The sequence below is a fragment of the Pteropus vampyrus genome, unplaced genomic scaffold (genome assembly GCF_000151845.1).
Source record: "Pteropus vampyrus isolate Shadow unplaced genomic scaffold, Pvam_2.0 Scaffold81, whole genome shotgun sequence".
Classification (NCBI taxonomy): Eukaryota; Metazoa; Chordata; class Mammalia; order Chiroptera; family Pteropodidae; genus Pteropus; species Pteropus vampyrus.
Window position 1 is genome coordinate 7722791 of NW_011888862.1, and position 17503 is coordinate 7740293.

Genomic DNA, 17503 nt, shown 5'->3' on the forward strand with positions numbered 1-17503 from the left:
CTTCCTTCCTTCCTTCCTTCCTTCCTTCCTTCCTTCCTTCCTTCCTTCCTTCCTTCCTTCCATTCATTCATTCAGCATCCTTTTCTGGAATTACCATGAGCCATGATCTATGCTGGAGGCTGGGTATACAAAGGTGAGATGGGCACAGTCTGAGATCTTTAATGAGTTCAAAATTTAGCATCAGAGAAAGACTCATTAACAGAGCATCACAGTGCAAAGGAATAAACACTACAATCAAGGTGTGTATAGAAGAGAAAAAAGAAGCCATTAACAATTCTACATGAGAAATAAGCCTCATAGTAATAATGCAGCTTGAGTTAAATTCTGAAGGATGAGTAGAAACTGGCCAGGTAGAGAATGGTGGAAAGGGTATTCTAGCTGAAGAAAAGCAGGAGTAAAAATGAGAATGTGTGCATGGAATGGGGACTTCGAAGCACAGAATAGGGTGGGTGTGGGGGTTCACAATGGGAAGTGAAGGGAGGGAGAGCTGCTTGGGCCAGGAGGCCATCAATGTAAGTCGAGGCCAATGTTACAGTTTGTGCTTTATCTTAAAGGCAAGAAGTAGTAAGCAGAGGTATGACATGGTCGAAGTTTTGACTTTAAGATCAATGATCTAGTGGCATTGGGAAGAAAGAAGAAAGGACATGCAAAAGTCAAGGAGATAATTAGGAGGTTGACACAATAAGCCAACTGAGTCCGTGAAACTAATAATGTAAAAGAGAGATTCGAGAAATATTTAGACTGCCGACCTATTCATACTTTATAGTCACTCCAAGGATAAAACAGTGATTGTGGATTGGTTTGAATATAGATGGAAAAAACTAAATTCTATTATATTCTCGAGTTTACATATACGCATTCTACACTGGTATTGAGTGCCAATGTTGTGCAAGGAACAACATTAAGTTTAGACCCTGATCAGAGAGGCAAAAGAGCCAGATGCAAGGGCTCAGGGAAGCCTCGCGGAGAATCTATCCTGTTGTGAAGGATCACAGTGAGCGTGTTTCTCAGTGCTCTGATGCTGGCATGGTGACATTTAGTGGAAAAATAGTAGGCCTGTGATAGTTTTGAACAGTTAGCTTACTATTAAAACATCAATCAATCTATCATTTGAAAAGTAGAGTGTTTTTTAAATAGAGACACATAAGAAGCTCTTGACACATGAAAAAGCATCTTTCTAATCTGACAAATTTAAAGTAAACACTTAAGTCAAATGTCTCCAAAAATGTCTTAACCTAGAGACAAAAATGGGAAGTTGATATCCCCAAAAGAAATTTCCAGAGAAGCTTTTCTATCCTTTGGATTAAGAAAAGGAAATGAAATAGTTTCAATCAGAAAAGAGGTAATACTTGGAGCAACATTTTGTTGTTTTGTTTTCAAGTAAAACTGCTATTTAAATGGGTAGGGTATACAATGGAATGCTATTTAAACTTAAAAAAAGAAGGAAATTCTCACACATGGTACCATAGGGATGAACCTTGAGGACATAATGCTAAGTGAAATAAGCCAGTCACAAAAGGACAAATACAGTATGAGTCCACTTATATCAGGAACCTAGAGTGGTCAGATTCATAAAAATAGAGAGTAAAATGTTGGTTGCTAGGGCCTTGCGGCATATTTTATCACAATTTTTAAAAGGCTTAGAGGTATACTACTCTTTCCCTACAAACCTCTTTCTATGTAGAAATGTTGACTAGAATGGCAAGAAATTACTCATGAGGCTCTGATATCCTGATACTTAATATCCAACTACAACATAATCAGGGGCACAGACAACGTCTAATGAAGTAAGAGAACACACCCATCTTTGTCCAGAAATTCAACTTAGTCTTGTAGGAAAGATAACCTAGCACCTCCATAAAGACAATCTCTAAATCTGGCTAATGCCAAAGAGCTCTGGCTTTAACACTTTCCTGACCTGCTCCATAGATTCTGAAAGAATAACACTTATTCCTTTTCTTAATCATCTGGGCTCCCCAGTGTTACAGAAAGGAAGAGAAAACGGCACCAAAAGTTAAATGTTCAATGATATTATCTTTATATTTTCTTTTTCTTAGGTAGAATGAGCTCATGTCACATACTTACTCAAAACAGGAACTTCCTTAATATACTCGGGAGGTCAGGTACACATTGCTTACATCATCTTCCAGATGTAAAGTAGAATACTTAGAAAGATGACCCAGGGTGCTTTAAGAATGGACGATCCGCAAAGAGAGATCAAATTAAGCTCAGGGCACTCCAGTTGCTAGTTACTAAGGCATATTTGACAAACCACCGAAACTCTCTCTTATTTCCCTCGTGATCCTACTAAACTTGCTTTGAATCTCTAGAACAGCACTCACTATCCTCTGCCTTGTATTTATGGCTACTTATATATGTGTCTGTTTAACTGATTGGAATATAAGCATGCTTACATTCCAATCAGTTAAACAGACAAGAATGTAAGCATGCTTACATTCCAATCAGTTAAACAGACAAGAACTGTGTCTTGGTTATCTTTGTAGTCTTCGATGTGCCTTGCACATTAAAGGTACAGTAGACCCCATTACCCATGGGGGATACATTCCAAGACCTCCAGTGGATGCCTGAAACTGTGGACAGAACCAAACCCTACATGTACTATGTTTTCCCCTATACGTGTATACTTATGACAAAGTTTAATTTATAAATTAGGCACAGTAAGAGATTAACAATAATAATAAAATAGAAAAATTTTAACATACTATAATAAATGTTATGTGAATGTGGTCTTTCAAAATATCTTATTGTACCGTACTCATCCCTTCTTCTTGCGATGATGTGAGATGATACAATGCCTATGTGATGCGATGAAGTGAGGTGAATGATGTAGATATTTTTAGACCGTGGTTGACTGCAGGTAACTGAAACCATGGAAAATGAAACCATGGATAAGGAGGGATTAGTGTACTAAATATTCATAATTTACTTCAGTCACAATAAATTCAACATTCATCAAAAACATTTAGATTTATGGAAAAAGTGGTGTGTGCAATGCATTTTCTAAGTGCTAGGGATATAATAATAGAACAAATAAGCCTGTCCCCACTTTCATGATCGTATCTATTGGTAAGAGTGAACCAGTATTAAGTAGCATTAAGAATTCTCTCTAAGAACACAGATTTTACCAGCTACACGATCTTGACCAAGTTACTTAACCTCTCCATATCTCAGTTTCCTTGTTTGAAATGGAGATAACAATGTACTTCATAGCTTTTCTAGGAGGATTAAATAGGAAAAAAATATATATACAAAGTGCTTAGCCATTATTACTGTTATTGAGTTCTACTGAACAAAGAAAATCAATCATCATAATGCCTCTTTATGAATCTAATTACAAAGAATGACTGTTTCAATTACAACAGCTTTTTAAAACAGCAGGTTAACTATCCCGTTCCTTTACTTGGGACTGGAAAGCATGAAACAACTTTTATAAGACAGTCACACAGCAGAGACAAGCTCAGAGGAAAGTGATAATTTTGAAAAATGAGCAACGAAGAAAAGCAATAGCCATCACCAAGTCACTGCCTGGGAGGAACAGCAGAACAAAGAAATAGGAAAAAACAACAAGGGCCAGAGCTGACAATCCACAGAGCTTTCAGATCAATAAAGCTTCGGTTAAGGTGGCACCCTGCAGTGAGTGGGGAATACGGTTTCAGAAGCCCCTCAAGTATGGGCCCATGCCAACTGCTTCTGGCTGCGTCCAAACTGTTATCTACTGTTAACGATGAAAAAAACAACAAGGCATGTGTCTGGGAAAAACAGCCTGTTGTCAGAGAACAGAAAGCCTTTTATTGAGAATTTTGATACTCAGGAGCAAACACACCACCACAGAAATCACCCCAAGCCATCTTTTACAAAGTTTGGCATCCATTCAATAACGAATGAAGAAATCCTAAATCACTAGGCCAAACGATACTCCTCCCATGGCAGTTAAGAAGCAGGGCCAAATGAGACCATAAACTCATGTGGTACAGATTTCTAAAGCCACTAGTGGAAATTACTGACAGACACTTAGACGTGAAAAGCTGAATTCACAGTCCTCTACCTGGAAGCAGCCAGGCTTTCTGCCAAAGGCTGCTCTTAAAGGCTTCTTTCAACATCAGCAAGGACGGGTCAACAGGAATTCTGTTCGGATCCTATAGGTAGTACATTAAATTCAACAAACCTTTGTGGAATACCACCATGCAGCCTATAAGCCAAAACTGCTTTCCTATGTTATTTTTATTTTTATGTTTTCAAGAAAGTATTGTGTTCTCAGCTATAATATGGGAGATTTAAACATAATGTTGACGGCAGTCAATGCAACCACCAAATTCCAGTTCTCCCAGATCCTCGAGGTATCTCGAGCCTTAAAATGAACATCCCACAGCTTTTTAAAGAGATGTTTACTAAAAGTCTGCAATGACATGGGAAATTTTGTATAATGCTAAGTGAAAAAGATACACAATTATGTGTGTGAAAAAAATTATGTGTGTGGTATGATCTCAACCAGTTAAAAATGTATGGCAAAAGGACTGAAAGTAAATACAAAAAAAAAAATGTCAACAGTGTTTGCCCAACGGCGATTAAATTAGTGTTTTTACTTTCTTTTATATTCTTCTACTTTCTAGTGTTTCTATAAACCTGTTATTACTTTTATAATTAGAAAAGAATAAAGTTTTAAGAAAATAACATACACTAACATAACTAGAAAAGATGGCCTGCCTCTCCACATTATTGATGTCTTTCCTTAAGGATGACTTGATTTGCAACACCTACTAACTAGAAATCACATGCAGCTTTCGTTACTGTGTCATTATATTTCCTTTTCCAAGTCATTAGTAGGATGTTAAGAACATCAGATGTAAAATGAGTCATGACGGTAACTCACAAGACACCACCCACATAGAGCATTCCTTGTCATTTATTATCACCCTTCACTTTATCAGTTCATATCCTCAGTGACTAAGTAGATGATATAAATTCATTTCCAATTAATGTTTTCCAAATAAAGCATTCAGACATTTTAGCGAATGTTTTCAAAGTCAAAAAATATATTTTCTACTCTTTTAATTCAACCTATGAATTCCTATTCATATGTATGAAAAGGGATTGAAAAGAGGTAAGTTTACTTTGTAACTGTGTGTCATATATGATCGAAGATGATACTTATAGAGTCCTCATTTCCCAATATTTGAAGAAGTATTGATTTGAGGGGTCTGATCCATTGGCATAGGGTCCATAGCTTAATTATTCTCAGTTTTCTAGCAGTTTTCCAGTTCTTCACAAATAAAACCTCTTTTAAACACAAACCAAATTGATTATTACAGTTTCTTAAGTGGGAGAAAAACAAATGTGATCAAAACCAGGTCCCCAAAATTTTGAGGTTTCATTTTTCCCTGTTCTTAGAATTATTTAAGTATATCATAATCTTAAAATCACATAGATTTCACAGTTTTTTTCATTTCTCAGCTATTTCACAACTATTTCCAGTTAATGTGAACATACTTTGATTTTGCTGCCTTTCAAAAATCAAGTCTGACTTTTTTTTTTAAATGGGATGCAAGTTCGGGGTGTGGATGGATTGAACAAATACACTTTTAATAAGAATCTTTTTATAGAATAATTTCTCCTGCGCTGGTACAAAAGTTCAATCTGTGCTTGGATGTCTTTCATATTCATTCATTCATTCATTCATTCATTCATTTTAACTTCAGTTTAGTAGCAAGTTTCAGGATGAAAAAGCATTCTCTTAAGGCTGTAAATTCTCTTTAGGATGCCTGATGAGTTTTAGGCAAAATAGATTCCTGCTATATGAACAAATGATATGTCTTTCATTATTCATTTTACATGTTCTCATTTTCCTGTACTAAAATATTTCCCCATTTTCCTTTGTAACATACACAAAGACACCAAGTCACACAAAATACAGGGGAAGAAAACACTCAAAAAAAATGAAATCACCTATTTTAATCATGTGCTTTCTTAAGTGGGACTTTTTGTGGTTATATGTTATTTTTTTAAAGGTATATTTTCTTTTTTATGGGGGTAGGGAGACAATGTGCTCAGTAAAATATTTGATGCAGTTTTTGAAACTCCTTGTCCTTTTCTATTACAATGGAGAACGTTCATTTCCGTGCTCTCCACTTATGAGTTGCTGAGAGTAGCAATTCCCCTTTGTGCCTTCCACAAAGACTCCCTATAGGCTCCGCACAAGGAAACAATACAGATTCACGGAAGATGGTGACAGGAGGACAAAAACAAGAAATGGTAAATGGTACTTCTGGAGTTTATAACCCATTCCCTACTCCCAATTTATTATTCTTAATCTATTTCAGACATTTGGGTTTCAGATGGTTATCTATCCAATTCTACAGGGACCTCCGGTGATAGATCTCCACACCCTCCCCACCACATGAAAAGGAAGAGTTTATCAGGCCTCAGTATTGGTTACTTCTCCCTTATTCCCAACCTGGTCACCACGGCTCAAGTTAAAAGGGACTCCCCTTTGTTCAGCCATCAGTGGGACCAGAGAACAGTCAACCATTAAACCCCACATAATTCATTTCCTCCTGAACTGTGTAGCCTTCTCTCTTTGCCACAACAACCACCGTTTCTCCTCAGCTCCTGATTTCTAGTTTCTTGACCATCTCCATTCACTGCCATCTGTCATCATCTCTTAGGATATCCCGTCCTCTTTCGAGTCATTCATTTTCATGACAAGACAACTCACATTTGAATCTTTATTTCACATAAAGTTTCCAGACTAAAGTCAGGATTGGGCTACACTGAAACGCACTGCTCTGTGGCTCCATAAAACCATTTTTAGTACTTGGAAACAGTCATTCCTCCTCTGATCCCTCTGTATCTCTTTCGGTCTCTCATTAACTTTCTCAAGACCCCTTATCATGTCTTATCTGGACTGCTTTTCTCCTCTCCTGCCTAATGACCTACGAGTAAAGGCTCCAGTCAGGAAAACCTGGAGTTGTCTGAATTCTTGGGCAATGGATACAAAAATGACACCAAAATGTCAGAGAGCCTAATACTCTTGACTGGAAAGCACAGTAAGGTAACCCATCAATTACATTCTGTTCACCTCTGTGTTGTAAACAGACAATGTGACATGTATTGCTTGGGCAGATTACTTACATAGTAGGCATAGAGTTATCAGCTTTGTAATGTTTCAGCCTTTTCTAAATCAAAACATGACAACAGTATTTGTATTCCCATCACTTGAAAAAATAGGATTCTACATTATGAACAAGTCTACTTTCTCTGCTTCTAACAAGGCCTCAATGCAGAGGGGGTCCTGGGGAAAAGAAACCAAATATAAAATTAGACATATAAGACATATGATATGCCCAGCTCTCCCAATGTGGTCACTACACATTGCTAAGCACTGTACCTAGAGAACAAATTTGACTACTCTAGGATCCAAAGTCTTAAAACTTTACACAATTAATTTTTCTTATTATCGACTTTGTTAATAGTCTAGAAAAGGTACCCAAAAGTTTCAGAAAAGCTGCTTCTAGTAGAAAGAGAAAATGAGAAACCCAACTAAGAAGTCAAAATAAAAAGAACAGATTGAGCAGATGCTACCAAAACAAATGGAGCAAAACATATTAAAATCACTGGTGGGTGAAAATGCTTAGCGAGTGAAAGAAGAAAAAAGAAAATGAGGCAGTAAATCCATCTTTACAACTTCTAACTTCCTCATCTTACATGAGCAAAACCAAAATACAACTTCTAAATGATAGAGACCCCAAATATCTGCCTTCAGTTTTCCAAACATTGCCTATTCTATTCTTAAGAGTTCAAAGATAAGCTTAATTGAGGTGCCACTCCTGAGTCAAAGGTAATCCATGAAATGGCTTAAGGTGGCCTTTTGATGAAGTGGCTTTTAAGGCACTTCCAGAATTCACCTAAATTTGTGAAGTGTTCATTTTACAGCTCAGGTTTAGGGAGAGAGAGATCTCTATTAGAGGTGTAAATAGGGGTTATTGTGCTTATGCTTCCATTTGTTTCTAGAGCATTTATGGGTATACGTTTATTTGGGATCTGGCCTCCAACACTTAGAACCTGAGTTGAGAATAAAGCTGTCATCTTGCACTTTTTGAACGGCCTCCAATGCCACAGAAAAGTACAAAACAGGAGTGCTGACTGACTGAACGATCTCTGTGATCTAAATTCTTTAAATGTAGGCAGACACGCCACCATGCAAAGTAAGCAAGATAGTTTGTTTTAAAGTTGACAGTTTTCATAGAGCATTAAACTTAATCCATCCCACTGGAACTAAGTTGTCTAGAATATCATTTTATAACTAGTGAGAATGTCAGAGAGAAAAAGACAGGCTAGGTTCACAGGCATTGTCGTATCATCTTTCTAACGGCTACACAGAACATTTTAAAACCTTAAATCTCAGGAACCAAAAACATCTGCAAACTCCAGGATTATAAATATTTTGAATTATTAATATAAGTAAAGAACAAAAGAGAGCCTCAATGAAACACTTATAGATACTTCAGTCCACCCCACTGAAGAATATCAACTCGTTCGGCAAATAATGTGCAAAAGGAAGGACTTTCATTTCCTACTCCCAAGGAATTCCAGAGTGGGAGGTAAGGAGAGAGAATCAATCATAAAACTGGCTTTCTGTACTACATAAGATGAATCAAGTACTATCATTTAGAATTAACAATAGCACAAAAGAGAAATTCAACTTTTCTCAAAAGAACTGTTTTGAATCCCCTCTCTGTAAAACCTTTGGGTGGGACTAAGTGAGAAGCAGCAGTCCTGTTCACCACTGAAATTCTGAAGGCAAGCAAGACCTGGGCTTTCCACTCCTCTCTTCAGGAGCTGGGGGAACTAGGTGACCTAGTCCTTTCTTTTAGCAATTTGCAATCTCTTGGGATTATGTAACTTATGTGCTAGCTAATGGGGATCCTCAGACAGAACACCTTATCCTCAACTCATCATTCTAAGATGAGAAGAATAATTAATATCCTTTGTCCTGTAGTGATAGGCAACATGAACACACGTTAACACCAATTCTAACCATAATGAGATACCACTTCTCACCCATTAGGATGGCTATTTAAAAAAAAAACCCAAACAGAAAATGACAAGTGTTGTCAAGGGTTGTGGATAAACTGGAACACTCGTGCATTGCTGGTGGGAATGTAAAATGGTGTAGCCACTATGGAAAACATTCCTCGAAAAATTAAAACAGAATTACCATATGATCCATCCAGTAATTCCACTTCTGGAGATATACCCAAAAGAATTGAAAGCAGGACTCAAACAGTTATCAGTATGTCAAGTTCGCTGTAGCATTATTTACAGTAGTGAAAAAGGTAGAAACAATCTAAATGTCTCTTGACAGAGGAATGGATAAATTGTGATATAAATGTACAAGGGAATATTATTCACCCTTAAATAGGAAGGAAATATTGATACATGATACAACATGTATGAACTCTGACAACCTTATTCTAAGTGAAATAAGCCAGACACAAAGGGCAAATATTTTGTGACTCTACTTTTATGAGATATCTAGAGTAGTCAAATTCATAGAGACAGAAAGTAGAATGGTAGTTGCCAAGGACATGGGGATTCGTGTTTAATGCGTATAGAGTTTCAGTTTGGGAAGATGAAAAAGTTCTGGAGATGGATGTGATATGGTTGTACAACAACGTGAATGTATTTAATGACATTGACTTGTGCACATAAAAATGACTAAAATAGTATTATGTATATTTTACAACAATGAAAAATCTCGACATTTCTATAGCATTTAGCTTTTATGGGGATTTCCGCTAGGAAGTAAAGTTGGCTATGTGAGATTGAGAAAGTCTTACTTTTGTTCTGTTGGAATTTTTGACCATATACTTGGGTTATTTTCCTTAAAAACAAAATGGCCAAAATTAAGTCAGCCTTTAACCTGGAAATTCCCCCTCTTAAAAATTCAGTCTAAGGAAATAATGAGCGAAGGTACAATGGTGCATATATGAAATGTTGTTTTTAATATTCAAAATGTGGAAGTGACCTAAATAGTTATCAGATGGAAACTGGTTCAATAAGGGTGGTACATCCCTACAATGGATGACCATGCAGCTATCTGACAAAAGGGGAGCCCATAGTATGTTAAATTTTAAAAACTGGTGACATTTAATATATATATTATCATTGTTGTATGGAGAGTGATGTGTGTATATACGCACCTTCTGGCTTGGATAAAAATCTGGAGGAATATATATAAAATGTTAATTATGGTTATAACCTGGATAATAGGATTAAGGTCAATTTCTATTTATTTATTCATATTGTGTAACTTTGAGTTTTTATTATTATAATAATCATTGCAAAAAGCTCCTATAATCTGTGAAGTAACAGAGCTATTTCCACTTTGAGAAACAAACAAGCAAAGGGTTCAGGGAGCATTCAACAGTGTAACGAGTAGTTTACAGGTCACAGAACCTTTAATGGTCCCAGGAGCTACCGTTCCTGTCCCATAACCAGGCCCTAGCCTGAGGAAGCTAGACAGCCTCCTGATAGAGAGCCCAATGTCATTGCTAAGACTTGTCCGTATTTCATATCTTAATAATCAATCATGCTTTCACTCATTTCCCAAAGAGTCACCATCTAATTTTGAATTAAATATCTAAATCTGATTTCTACTTTTCGGAACTCAGAATGATGACATCCAGCAACAGTAGCCAGTAATAATAATAAGCAAATTTAAGACATCCTTCAATAGGAAAATTCTCTCAAGTCATTGCAGATGCATATATTTCTTATTTTAGCCAACTGCTGCCTGCACTTACATCCTTCTAGGCAAGCAACAGACGCCATTAAAAAACCTTTCAAGAAGTTCTACTCTTAAAATAATGTGTTAAAACAATGTGTTTCCTTTTTGTCATGCTATTTTCTTTGTTTTAATTTTGAAAATATTATAAGTTAAAGCCATCAGAAAAAAAATATAAAGGGACATATTTTATAGATATCAACTCCCCCAACATTTTTTTCAACAAGAGACAGGACTATAGAAGACATATGACGCACTGTAAGCCTTACTTATCCTGTGGTTTATTTAGGGAATTTTACTTTGTGTTTGGAAAATGACAGACTTCTGCTTTTAAGAAGACAAGTATGAATAACTCAGAGAGAAACAAGACCACCTATTACTAGCAAAATCTTAGAAAATCAAACAACTTAGTGTCTTTATTTTACTCTATATATGAGCAAATGAATTTCAATGCTCAGTACTACAAAATTAGCCAAATATCTTTACCTCTATGAACGACAGTTCAACAGCACCCAGAAGTCACTACTCACAGTGTTTCCGTTCACAAGGAAAATTCCAAATGTCCATGCCCCCCAAGAGTGAAATGCCCCATAGCTGGCTCGCTCTGCGTGGACATATTCTTCTCTCCTAAGTGAACCTGAAGAGCAAGCTGGATTTGTTTACTGCACAAACATCTGTAATTGCTAAACATCTCAGTGACATGGTGTAACAGTTACTGCTGTGCAAACTGCCCATCTAAATTACTTTCTACAGTATGAGCACATGGAAACCCAAGACACCGAGAAATTGGAAACATCTGTAAAAATTAATGGCCGGATTGACCAAAGGGCGGGGGGTGGGGGGAGTGCATTAAAACAGCTCAATAGTTGCACTGCAACATTTCTCTTTAGAAAATAATCTTCCACGTTTAGGTTCCTTCTTAGCACATGCACAGCCTCCCTCCCTCACCCCCCCACCCCCAGGGATCCTAGCTGGCATACACTTCATTTTAACCCACCAATGCAAACCCATTACAAGTCTTGTTACAAAACAGTGTAGATAAGATAAAAGGTTAAGGGTATTAATTACATCTCTTAAAGCAGAAAAAGAAATACCTCTTCTCCCATCATGCAGTCAGCCTCCTCTCTTCAGTTTGAAAAGGTCCCAGAACTACCCTGGAACCCTCCCACTTCCTTCCAACAGCCAAAGGCACAGAGCCTGAAGGACCCAGCCTAACCCTGAGTCATACTTGGGACCAAATGAGCAATGGGGAGAACAAAGCTCACATTTGTTTATGGTTCAGGAAGCCAGGGCCGATTCATGGCTTGGGTGGCTTCGCGAGAAATCCTCCTCCCTCGCCTACGTCCTGCAGGAATCTAGGCTGCCTCTTGGGAGCCACAGGTGTGACCACTCGGACAAGGAACACACTGAAGGAGTGCTTATTTGGCAGGACCCAGCAACCACTTGTTTAAAAATGTCAGAGAGGAAATAAAAAGCCCACTATCTTTCAACAGGTAATATAGTTGGGGAATGAGAGATATCTAGAATATGGTTTGTATACGATATGTCCATCATGGAAATGCCTGTATTTTAAAGAAATCAACATAATTGTACTACACAAAAATTACTCATTCAAAAAAGAAAGGAAAAACAGCCGTGGCTTTAAAGAAACACTTCCCTTAGGAAAAATACAGCAAGATTGTTGCCAGCCATGTCATCAGTAGTATCCTAACAGATCGGAATAAAATGTTTAAATAGCAATCCTGGTTTTATTCCCCCAAATGAGATACCATTTTAATCACCACTTCAATGAATTTAAGCCCAGTGGTTAATAAATCAAAACTCCAGAGCCAGAGTGTCTGAGATAAGAATCTCAGCCGGGCCATTTCCCAGTTGTGTGACCCCGAGCAATTTATTTAACCTCTGTTCACCTCAGTTTTCTTATCTATAAAATGGAGATAAGAGCGCCAACCTATAGGGTTGTCTGGAAGATTAAATAAGTCATATATGTAAAATGCTTATAAAAGTGCCAGGCACACAGTAAGCGTCCTATTAACCACCTGCAAGTTCAGAAAGACTTCACGAATCAGGATATCAAGTCAACAGTATCCTCACCAAAGTTCTCATATAGACTCTAATGACTTGTTTCAGTTATTAACTGTGGTTAATTTTTACATTTTTAAATTACACTAATTTAAAAACCATTTATTCCATGTTTATTAATGGCTTGCAGAGTGTCCAATTCTGTAGGGGGCTTTGAATAAGATGCTGTCCCAGTCCTCAAGAAAACTTGCAATCTGCTTGGGTAAATAAGACACGGATCTGTTTATATACCACGCAAGAAAACAAATGTAGGTGACGTCACTAGGCTGTAAATGGCAAGTGTGATGCAAGTGCTACGGAATTAGCATTTGGAATTTAGAGGACAGTTAAGAAATCACCCTATCAAAATCTAATTAGGTTGGGAGAGAACAGGCAAATCGCCTGCACAGAAAAAGTCCAAATGGTTTATATAGGGACTCCCCCCTAAAGGAGGTGAGCGTAACTCCCTCCTCCTTAAGTGTGAGGTACGCATAGTGACTTCTTTCTAAAGAGTCGAGTACAGAAAAGGGGAAGAAACAGACCAACTTTACGGTGGAGAAACTTGACAGACACTACCTCAGCCAGGTGACCAAGGTCAACATCAACAGTGAGAAGTCATGTGGATACCATGTACCCTTGATGTGACATGATGAGAATGGCACTTCATCTCTGTGGTCTTTCTCCCCAAAACCCATCACTTCAGTCTAATGAGAAAAATATCAAATGACAACTTAAGGACATTCTGAAAAACTCATCAGAATATCCAAGGTTACCGAGAACATGGCAAGTCTGAGAAAATGTCACAGCCAAGAGGAGCCTAAGGAGATAACGCAACCAAATGTAATGTGGTATCCTGGATGGGATTCTGAAATAGAAAAAGGACATTAGGTAAAACCTAAGAAAATCTGAATAAAGGATGAACTTCAGTTAATAATCACATATCAATCCTCGTTCATTAATTGTGACAAATGTACCATATTAATGTAAGATGTTAACAAATAGAGAAAACTGGGTATGGGATATGTGGGAACTCTTATTATCTTCACGACTTTTCTATAAATCTAAAACTATTCTATAATAAAAAGTGTATTAAAAACTAATTATGAAGATAAGCTTGTTGATTATATATGTATACATAAATAAATATATGTGTGATTTATAGACATACATGATTGCCTTTATGAGTATATGTATGTAAATGTATTCAACAATGCCCTCCCAATTTAATTTCTTTCTATAATCTCTGTATCCTTAGCCTATCTATTAACAATGATAGTTGAATGCTGACTCCTAGCTTTTTGCTTTCCATAATACACAAAAGAGTTTTCTTTGAAAGGAAACTTGGCTCTTCTGTCAGTTCTGCTGCCAATCCAGGCTACGGCGGCCCAACTCAAAGACTGTGCACGAGGTGGGCCCATCTGCCCCTTTCCAAGAGCTACTAGAAGTTCCTGGTGCCTGGCCAATTAGTCATCAACCACAGAGCCCCAGGGCTGGCAACTCTCCCAGCTACTTCCTCTCCCATTTCCAGTCCACAATGCCTGGTGCCTCCCCAGTTATCTCTCCAAAGTGCCAATCTGATCATGCCACTGCCCAAAAGAACTTCTCTACCAACTCACCAGCGCACCCAGAAGTGGAGCTTGGGAGTGAACTGGAAGAGCCCTGAGGGAAGAGGGTCCAGTTCCCCTCTAACTGTCCACTTCCACCACCATCATGTCCAGCCAAACCCAGCCCTTCTCCATAACCATGCTCTCTCCTTGTCCATGCACATACTGCAAGGACCACGAATCCCCATACATCTTTTAACACTGCTCAAATATCACTTTCCTTGAAAAGATCTCCTTGACATCCCACCTCTTCCTTCTGGACCTCTAGGATTGTTAATAGCTCCTTCCTTTCTATTCTCTTTGATGCTTTGGGCATACCTCTGCTAGTTCTTCTCCCCTGTATCATGACTTTTATACATATCCACTTATCTCCCACCTAGGGACAATCCAAAGCACTAATGAGAGGCCTATATATGATAGCTGGTCCAAGGCGTGATGTGGGTGAGGAGGTGCTAACTCCATTCTAATTAACTATACCAGACCCACCCCACTCCAAATAAATAACCTGCCAGGTGAAAAATCTGCACATATTATGCTAATACCACAGCATCCAGACTTGCCACCTAAGCCGATCCCTTTACAAATGGATTGCCACTCCTTAGCTCATTTATCTAGAAATTCCAGAGCTGCCACTGCTGATCCATAAAAGGCATTCAATAAAGCTTCAGTAAATGAATGAATAAGCCAATTAATGAACAAATGGAGAGTGAATCTGTAGCCAGACCACAAGCAGACCCCAAACGAAATGAGTCTTTCTTTCTAATTTTGATTGGATTGGGACAAAACATTATATTCATGTATCCAGTCCACAAATATTTATTGAGGGCCAACTATAATTTAACACTGATTTTCGAGAAATTGTAAATACAATGGTGACTAACACAGACAAGGTCCAAAATCATAGCACTTACTTTCTAATGGCTGATATTTAAGACTCAGCAATGTCATCAAACAAACAGCTACCATAGATACAGCAAAATTCAGTTCTACTCTGAGTCTGAAATTTTCCAAAATAAAAAGTTAAAGAAATGATCCTGGAAACCGCAATGCTATTTATAGGCGCTCCTTCTGTTCTAATAAACTGAAGGGCAACAATAATAACTACGAACGTTAATCAAGTGATTATTATACACCAGGCGCTTTTCTACCCACTTTTCGTGTTACTTAATCCTCATAACAATCATATGGGGTAGGTCCTCTTGGTATTCTAATTTTACAGACGAGGAATCTAAAAGCTCTAAGTGCTTCAGCACTTTGTCCCAGGAAGAGTCAGAGTTGGGATTTGAATCCAGGCAGTCCCACCTGCATGCTTAATAACCACTGTACTCCTAAAAACACAATTTGAAGGCCTTCTAAGATTATGATTCTTGGTGATGATCTCAGTGCAATTAAACATTTTTTTAGAAAATACTGCATGCTGAGTGTTTTAGAAAGTATATGTCAGCATATATAAAACAGTAAACAGCACCCAACATGTCAAAGAGTAATCCTGTAATACTGTTTCTGGTTCCTTTTCCCTACCAATGCCCCTCTCCTTACTTCTCCTAGATAAGAAAACTTAACAGACGCTCTGGAAAAGATAACACCAAACTTAAGTCCGAAAATCCCAGACAGTTCGTTCAGTGCAGGTAACCAATGGGCACCTTAATACCACGTGCTCATTAAAAACCATGAATTTTCCAACCACTTAAGAGATGTCACATAACCTTATCTTTCAACCAAAATGAGGAACATCTGATACTATAGGTCTCAGATAATCACAAGGTTTTGACCCAGTTGTGTTTCATTAGTCAAAGAATATATCATTAGCTCCGGGAGATTCCCAGAGCTTATTTCTAGTCTTCAAAGGATTAGAGACTTAAATCTCTCATTTTTAAGGAACTAAGATCATCAGTTTAGATGTTTACATATTTAATTTTACTTAAGTATACAGCTTGATGAATTTTCACTAGAATTGATTAAAAAAGACCATCCGAGATATATATGAAAATATTAAAATTTCTCCTGCTGTAATCTGGCTGATTAAAAAATTGATTAGTAGTTAATTTATATACAATTTTAATTCTAATTATTACAAGTAAAAGCGACAATGTTGATATTATAAAGGCATTAATATGAGTGACTGTGATTCTATAAATGAGATTCAAAATGATTAGAGTTGAAAAAGAGACTGTCACAAACGCAATGTCCAGTTGTGGAATATAAAAGAAAATGTCGAAAGAAAACAATCATTTCAAGAGAGAGATCAGAAGTTACGAATAGAAATCAGCTAAGACAGGAAAACCATGAGAAAGGAGCTTCTCGAAGGATTTCTTTATAGGGAATCCAGTAGAGTAAACAATCAACCTGGGAAAATTTCTTTTCCAAACTGGCTGTGTAAAAAGCCTCGGCCAAAAATACTATTTTCCCCAACAATTAAAGGGGCAGAAACTAGTTGTGCCTAGTGAGCCTGGACATGGAATGAGCTGGCACCAAAAATCCAAGATTATTTTATGTAAAAACATGTCAGGTTAGGTCCTGGGACTCACCAGAGTGTCTAATTTACCCACTTATGTGTAATACCTAACACTCCTTTCCCTAAGTGTTTGGCCAGGAGTGATCATCTGAGTCATTCACGAAAAGGGAAGGAATGTAGAAAAAGAGTAGGGACTGGCTGGGGTCGCAGGAAACAACAGACTGATGAGGAAACTAACTCCCTCTCAGGTCCACAGGTGGGAGACAGAAGGAAACAGCCGTATTCCTGGAAATAAGGCCCTGTCTGGGTTGCCTTCTTGCTTATAGTCTTCCAACCCAATCTCGAGGCTGATGATTCCCAAACCTATATCTACAGTTCCCTCCTAGTCACCACACTTATTTATCCAACTGACTGTTGGATGTTTCCACTGAATGGTCTCACAAGTACCTCAAAATCCAACTAGCCTAAGACTGAACCTATGACCCTCCTCCCAAAATATCTTTCTTTCTCAGTTTTCTCTAATCAGGGAACAAAACTACCATCCATCCAGGTGCTTAAGCCAGTTGCCCAAGGCATCAT

General features: G+C 37.7%; 1 protein-coding gene across 5 annotated transcripts in view; it reads right to left on the minus strand.

Annotated features, from left to right (window-relative positions):
- Positions 1-17503, minus strand: part of SH3KBP1 (SH3 domain containing kinase binding protein 1) — a 267401-nt gene that overhangs the window by 105486 nt on the left and 144412 nt on the right. The window contains exons 1-2 of one of the 5 annotated variants that reach the window (XM_011363023.2): positions 11899-12015; positions 11335-11441 (exon numbers count right to left, since the gene is read on the minus strand). The exons of 3 other annotated variants lie outside the window; for them this stretch is intronic. Coding sequence is in view for 1 of the 2 variants with exons in the window: in XM_011363022.2 (XP_011361324.1) it covers positions 11899-11913 (15 nt within the window). In the remaining variant the exon portion in view is untranslated. Of the gene's footprint in view, positions 1-11334; positions 11442-11898; positions 12027-17503 lie in introns of those variants that run through there. One more of the 5 variants, XM_011363022.2, reaches the window with a different exon arrangement.